Source organism: Babylonia areolata, chromosome 25, assembly GCF_041734735.1.
Source record: "Babylonia areolata isolate BAREFJ2019XMU chromosome 25, ASM4173473v1, whole genome shotgun sequence".
In the NCBI taxonomy this organism is placed as follows: Eukaryota; Metazoa; Mollusca; class Gastropoda; order Neogastropoda; family Buccinidae; genus Babylonia; species Babylonia areolata.
Window position 1 is genome coordinate 27,584,637 of NC_134900.1, and position 7,500 is coordinate 27,592,136.

General features: G+C 56.6%; 1 protein-coding gene across 4 annotated transcripts in view; it reads right to left on the reverse strand.

Moving 5' to 3' along the window:
• Positions 1–3,414: 3,414 nt before the first annotated feature.
• LOC143299525 (uncharacterized) overlaps positions 3,415–7,500 on the reverse strand; it is an 86,749-nt gene continuing 82,663 nt past the window's right edge. For all 4 annotated transcript variants that reach the window (XM_076612795.1, XM_076612796.1, XM_076612793.1 and 1 more), the window contains exon 2: positions 3,415–7,500. This exon is cut by the window's right edge and continues 137 nt beyond it. In XM_076612795.1, the coding sequence (XP_076468910.1) occupies positions 3,549–6,185 (2,637 nt within the window). In that variant the 5' untranslated portion in view covers positions 6,186–7,500 and the 3' untranslated portion in view covers positions 3,415–3,548.

Genomic DNA, 7,500 nt, shown 5'->3' on the forward strand with positions numbered 1-7,500 from the left:
TTTTTTTTTTTTTTTTTTTTTTTTCCTCGCGCGCGCGCTCACTTTTGTCACAACAAATTCTTTGTGAACATGTGTGGTCCTTCATTCACCACAGTGTGTTTGTGGTTCGAAGCCCAGTCAGACAACGAAGGTTGATTTGGGGCTGTTCCTTTTACTAGTAGTGTACCCACCATCACAGAATTACCATCACATACAGTGTTTTATTGTCTCACTGGAGTGTAGGAAACTGTGACGAAGTTTGTTTGTTTTTTGGTTGGTTGGTTGCTTGTTTGTTTTGCTTTTTTTTTGGGGGGGGGGGATAGGGGTGTGGGAGGTGGGTATCCTCGCTCGTTCTGTGTTTGTTCCTGGGTTTTGTACACAGGGATCCGTATCAGCGTGAAATATCCTGCTTTTTCCAAGTCATTTGTCAGTGTCACTTTCTCTGTGTGTGTGTGTGTGTGTGTGAAACACGTGCAAACCATGTCAGTATGAAACCGCATGGAAATATCCTTAACAACACATAGTTTTGTTTTGTTTTTACAAGCGTGTTACACTCGCGCATGAGTGTGTTCGCGCTCACTTGCATACATGTGTGTGTCACACAACAAACACACATCCGTCACATGTTGCACACACGATAATTATATCCGATGCTGGACAAACTTTTGTCACTGGAGGAACTGTTTACTTTGCATTGATGCAATGTCACTGTCATAGTTTTAGTTTTTTAGTTGTTTGTTGAAACTTACACAAGATGAGTCATTTGACAGTGTTAATAAGCATACATGGTACAGAGGGCACTGACAGGCTAGAAGAAAAAAACACCTGTAAAACACAGTTAACGTTTGGGTCCGCACTGATAACTAGTGCCTCTTAAAACACTGGTTTCCCCAAAAACGGAAAGGCAGCGCGGGTTGTGGCTGTCGTTTCTGTGTGAAATTGTCTCTGATGGGGAGATGGCTAGAAGGTTGGTATGTGGGAGGGAGAGGGACATGGGGGGGGGAAAGGGGGCATATGAGAGGGGTAGGGGGGTGGGGGTGGAGGCGGGGTAACGGGGGTTGTATCCCCTGCCACGGTCCACCCCGGACACGTGTGACGTCACAGGGTGCCCGCCGCCTTGGTGTGCCCAACGTGCAGCCTGTCCAGCCGTGCCTGATCCACATCCATCACCTCCCCCTCCCCGTCACACAGCCCCGGCTGGTCGAACACCTCGCTCAGTGACCTCAGCTTGTCCTCCTTCTCCTCCAGGCTGACGTCAGCTCGGCTCCCGCTGACGCTTCTGAAGGTGGAGTCCAGGTCGCTGAAGTTTCGCGAAGAAGAGGAGGAGGAGAAGGAGGAGCCAGAGAGGGAGGAGTAGGCGCTGTCTGACGACGACACGGAGCGGTTGACGTCAGCGTCGTCGGTGAACACGTCCGAGACGTACCTCCCCCTCAGCCTGGCCGGTGAGAGGATCCTGTGGGCGTGGTGGATGTGGTAAGGGGGCTGCCTGGTCTTCACCAGAGCGACCTCTCCCTGCCCGTGTCCCTGGGAGGCCTCCACGAGCCTGCTCAGCTGGCTGTGACGCACGCGGAACGTCCTGTGACCCCTCAGCTTGCTGTTGTGCTTCTTCCTCAGGAAACGCTTGAACCGGAAGGCGGGCATGTGATCCTCGACGACGGGGCATACGTGGTTCTGGCGGTTTTCCAGGTGCTCCCGGGTGAAGAGTCGATACAGATCGTCGCACGCCTCCGACTGTTTGTCAAGCGCCGTGCCCCCGTCGTCGCCTCTGCCGTGTCCGACGTCCATGGCTACCATCTCCTCCAAAAGCTTCTGCTCGGAGGTCTTGCTCTGAGACTCGAAGTCGTTGAGCAGTTTCTGGAACAGAAGGACTTTCTCCTGCACCCACCTGGATACTTTGGGACTTCTGTGAGTTGTTGAAGCTGAGCTGCCGAGTCGCCTGCTCGTCGGTTTGGGAGGAGACAACAGGGACGGTTCTGGCAGCTTGTTTCCGGTTCCGGGTTCTGATGTCTTCTGGACCTCGGCTGTAGCGGAGGTGGAGTAGGGTGATCCTTCAGACGGGGTGGGACTGCCGCGGGCAGAGCCATGAGACATAGGGTGATCGGGATCATCGTGTGGGTGAGAATTACGTGCAGGGTGCATTTCGGAGGACGCTTCACCGATGGAGAAGAGTCTGTCAGTGAGGTCTTCCAGAGGGTGTACCTGGAACAGCGTACGAACACTGTCCTCAGAACTGGTGACGTTCGCCCCATCAAGGCCTGTGCTCTGAGGTTTCAGGTCCGCCACGGACGACACCGACAGGGTGTTGGAAGGAGCGGTCTCTGGAACACAGAAGTGCAGACTGCTCTTGAAGTGGTGGATGATGGCGGGGTAGGAGACGTCGTCCTCCTCATCCTCCGTGCTCTCCTTCTCGTCGTCCGCCTCAAGGATGGTCTCCTTGATGAAGGGTGTGCGAAGCAGGTAGTGGGGAGGGGAAGGGGGAGGGAGGTCCTCCTCCATCATCATGTCCACACTGCGGTGCAGTGAGGGCTGGTCAGCGGGGAACTGACCGTAGTACAGGCCAGGGTCCCAGGACGCGTGGACAGCGCTGTGATGTCCCTCCACCTGACCCTCACTGTCGGTGTATGGGCGAGGACGGTTGTTGCCGTCAGTGATGCTGCTGTTGCTGTTGGGGGTGCAACGATCGTCGCTGTCGTTGATGTCCGATGAGGAGCCTGTGAGGCCCCACGAGGATGTGTTGGTGGAGTGGGGAGGAGCAACCATATGGGCGTCGTCTCTGTCGTCACTGTGCGGTGATGGAACTGTCTTTCCAGTTGGCAGGATCTGACCCGCACGTGCTAGTGAGTCATTGTCACGAACGAGGTCTGTTTTCCAGACTGCAGCGCTCTTTTCGTCCCTGTCATAAGTATGGCCGTCTGGCTGAGTCAACCCCTGGGTTCTGTCCAGAGTGAAGAAAACACTGCCGGTACCACTGATCACGCCGCGGCCGTTGCTGGACGTGCCACACGACTCAGCTTCGTTGGTTTGAGGCAGTGACGCTGCTGCACGGTCCGTGTACCCTCCACAAGGTGGCCTGACCCCCTGGGCTGGTGAAGGAGGGGAGTCAAAGGACGGAGGACCTTCCATCACAGTTAGCATGGACAGCTGCTCCTGCAAGCTGTCCAAGAGACGGGAACTGTCGTTAGCTCCTGGACACTGAGCTTCTCTGGCCATGGTGTGAGCGCTGTCTTCTGTGGGTCTGCCGCTGGGGTGTCTGGAAGCGTGATCAACAGCTGCAGGAAGTACGTCGTTGGCGCCAGTGTGTGACAGAGGCTGTCGGGTGGTGGTGCTGCTACTGCTCCTCCTCCTCGTTGTGGTTTCCTCCCTGTCACTGTTCTCCTCGGTCAGCGTGGTCTTGCACACACTTCTGTCCGTCACCTCGTCCACCCAGGCTCTCGTGTCGTCCCCCTCCCCAACGCCGCCGGCGGGTGGTGGGTGGTGACGTACGGTCGTCGTGCGGCACGTGGTGACCGTCTCCTCCACCGTGGTGCGCGTGCGGTGCACGTGACGCCGGCTGGCCTCCTCCTGAAGGGTCATCCCGTCAGGTGGTGGTGGTGGTGGTGGTCCATGTCTGTGGTCATCTCTTCTTCCCCCACCACCCGCTGCTGCTGTCCGTCACCTTGCTGTTCGCTGGGTTGTTCCCCTTGCTCTTCAGGGGACACGATTTGAATCAGTCGGGCGTGGTAGAGCGTGGATCCTTCTGACTCACTTTCCTTGTCCGCTCTGTCGTTCCTCAGTGCCTCCTCGCCCGTGTCAGCACTGTCTGCTGTGTCGGAGAAAGCAGAAAGCAAACTGGTGAATCCTTTATCATTACTGTCTGTGCGATCGGTGTTACGTCCGTCACGGGGCGTATCTCCGTTGACGTTTCGGTCTACATCGTTATCCGGCCGAGGACTGATGGTCACTCCAGTTCCGACGTCCTCGCGGCGGTCAGCTCCTCCAGCAACGTGTGTTGTTGTGCAATCGCCGTTGGTGCCGGCATCGCTGCGTTCTGTGCGGTTACTAACACCAGATGTAGCGCTGGGTCCACCACCATACCTCACAGTACTGGCGGAAGGAAGGGTAAGGTGTGGGTGTGCGGTGGTGGTGGTGCTACAGGCGTCTGTATTGTTGGCAAGCCTGTCATCAGCACTGGCCGCTAGGTAATAATCATCAGCGTCCGACAGCTGGTCAGCGGCGGGTGAGGAAGTTTCCCGCGGCCCACCGGCGTTAATGACTTGCAGGCGCGTTTCTCGGCGTTCCTGTCCCTGGTAGCCTGGAATTATGCCTCCACTCTCCTGGCTGGCCGTCTGCCGGTTTTCTTTTTCCTTTTCCTCTGTCAGAACGGAAGATGAAGACAGTGAAGTTCGTTTTTCACCTTCATCGGGGAAATCCGGTTCGTCATCGTTAACAAACCCACTCCTGTTGAAGAGTAGTTTTCTGCGAGCACCCTCAGCGGCAGACACGTTGCTTTCATCCCCGATGCCGGGTGGAGGAGGAGGAGGAAGAAGACCGGGTGCGGGCGTTTGGAGGAGCACTGACGCAGTTTCAGTGCCGGGGTACGGGTACGGGTGATGCGGGGAAACCCTGCTAGTGTCGGCCCCACCCCCAGTTTTCAAGGCGAGCGGCTGCTGCGTGCACGTGGTGGCTGAATCAGAGTCCGCCGCGCGCCCACCTTTTTCTCTCCCCCTACTTCCACCACTACAACACTCCTCGCTGGTCTGTAGCAGTAGTGCCGGCCCCTGTGTCTGTGTCTGTGCAGTGTCTGGCTGGCCCTTCAGGGAGTCGGGGCCTCGCTCTATCGCCCGCACCCTGTCCCGCACGCTGATCCCGCCCTCATCACCTCCTCTACCCCCGACAGCAGGAGATGGGGGTGATTGCTGGTGGGGCCGCTGGGGGTGATGATGGTGGTGGTCCCCATCGGCGCGGAGAGCGAGGGTGTGGGGTTGGGGGTGCCCGGTGCTCAGCCAGGACTGAACCGACTCCCCAGCGCTCTGCTGCTGCTCCACCAGCTTGGGACAGTCCTGCAGCGAGGATGAGGGTGAGCAGGAGAAGGAGGAGAAGAACTGCTGACGTCGCCTCCTCAGAGCTTCCTTCACGGTGTCCTCGGAACTGCTGATGAGGTCCGCGGCTGACGTTGGTTGTTTCTGTTTCGTCTTCTTCTTGTCCGCACAGCTGTCCGGTGGCGACGTTGCTGGGAGAGGAGGGGGGAGGGACTCTGGGAGGTCTAGGGGGGACAGGAGGGAGTCTGCAGAGCTGTGGTTCAGGGAGTCCTGGAGGGAGTCTGTAGACAGATGGTGGTGGTGGTGGTGGCTGGGGAAGTGGACGTCCTCTTCGTCCCCGGGGAAGATGGACAAGACGGGGGAGCCCCGCTTGGTGGGCGTGCTATGGTAGAACTCCTTCTCCTCCTCCTCCTCCCCCTCATCCCTATCTCCACGGGGAGAGCTTCTCCCGCTAGAGGCGGTCAGCTCGGCCAGGAACCTCTCCCTGCTGCCACTGTCATGACGGGACTTGACCCTCCCACCCCCCAGGCCGCCGCTGCCGTGTCGCCCCCCACGGGCCCGGTGGGCGGAGTCGCTGCTGTCGTGAGCGGCCGTGACGCCGTCGTCCGGGCGGTCCATCTCGCTGTCGCACGTGATCTCGTGGAAGGCGCTGGAGCTTCCGAAAGAGCACTGCGACACGCCGTCCACGTCCTCCAGACCCAGGCAACAGGAGGAAGACCCCAGGTCCGTGCGGCTGTCGTTGAGGGACACCCCGCTTTCTGACAGCCTCGAGTCCCATGTCGTCGTTAATGTTGTTGCTGTGACGTTCGTGCCCCGGAACACGTCCTCGCAGCTGGTGGCTCTCCTCTCGGGGGTCTTCTTCTCCTTCCTGGGCCGGAGGTCCTCCCTGGAGCAGTACACCCCCGTGCGGGACAGCTCCACTGTGGAGGAGCTTCTGGTCGCCTTCTCGTAGGACCCCGAGGGTCCGCAGAGGATGAGGCGGCGCGGGGAGCGGGACGGGTTGGGGTAGGAGTCGGCGCCGATGAGCGTGGTCCGGACGCCGCCGATGTAGTAGTCGCGGCGGGTGCGTCCGCGGGAGCTGCGCTCGGGCCAGAACGGGGAGAAGGCCCTGCGCTGCTGCCTGACTGAGGAGAAGCAAGGGGAGGGGAAGAGGAGGAGGGGCATGCTGCGGCTCATTCTGCGATCCATGGTTATGATGATGTCGTGACAGCTGATGAGGTTGTAGACTTTTCTTTATGCGGAGAGATTTCTCTGGACAGTTGCCGACAAGATTTGGTAGTAGACTTTTCTTTATGTGGGGAGATTTCTCTGGACAGTTGCCGACAAGATTTGGTGGTGGACTTTTCTTTATGTGGGGAGATTTCTCTGGACAGTTGCCGACAAGATGGGGTGGTGGACTTTGTAGGGTGATGAGTTTGTTAGACTGTCTGTCTACGGCGTTTCGTCCTTAGCTTTTCTTGTTTTGGTTTTTTGTTGTTGTTGTTGTTGTTTTCAGGGCATGAGGATTGGTTATGTGAGAGTCTTCACATGAATGTTCTCAGTCCTAAAGTTTTCAGTTCTAGACGTCGTTTGATTGTCCAGTCTACTCAAAAACCCTGCTGCAATTCTTCACGTACTTGAGTAAGTTGAAATCTTGGTCCACTGTTCATCATAGAGAGACGCTGAAATCTTCTTCATTCATGAAACAGTCGTCGAAAGTTCTCAAAGGGAACATCCATCCGAGAGAAGAAAAAAAAAAACGAAAACGAAATCTGTGTCAGAAGAAGAGGAAAATATAAAGCGAAACATATGTTCTTCTGCGCCAAGTCGGGGCAAAGAAGGGCTTCCCAGATAATGAAGACGATGGCAAGCACCTCGCTGGAATATTGTCTCTGGCACAGCTAGCCGCCAGATTAATGAGTTTATGTTACCCGCAGGGAAAGAGGGAGGAGGAGGTTAGGGGGGTGGGTTGGGGGGTGGAGGGGGGGGGGTCTTAAAGAACTTGGCTCATACCCAAGGCTTTTTTTTTTTTCAATATGTATTGGAATCGCTTTTCCTTTACCGCAGTGTTAAAAAAAAAAAAAAAAAAACGCGATATTTCCAAACAGCTGTGTGGACAAGATTCTGCAAGTCAAAAACTCGTCGAAGCAGTGGTATGGAGAAAGCTTCGGGGTGTTGATGGGATGTGGTTGAATGGAATGAGAGGGCGAGGCGGTGGGTTGGTGATTGGTGGTGGTGGTGGTGGTGGTGGTGGAGTGTTGGAAGGGGGCAAGAGGGACCGAGGGAGAAGAATCTTTCCCTCTCTCTCTCTCTCTCTCTCTCTCTCTCTCTCTCTCTCTCTCCGTCTCTCGTTCTCTTTCCAGCTGCTTCGCTGATGAGTTCTCTCCAAGGTACAAAGGAGGCCAGCCGCCTTTCAAAGCGGACCTTTCCCCCAAACAGGAAAGGAGGGCCAGGTATACAACACAAAGTGCCTTGCGGTCCGGGCGGCTGAAGTCAATGGAAATAATGAGGGATGAAAGCTTGT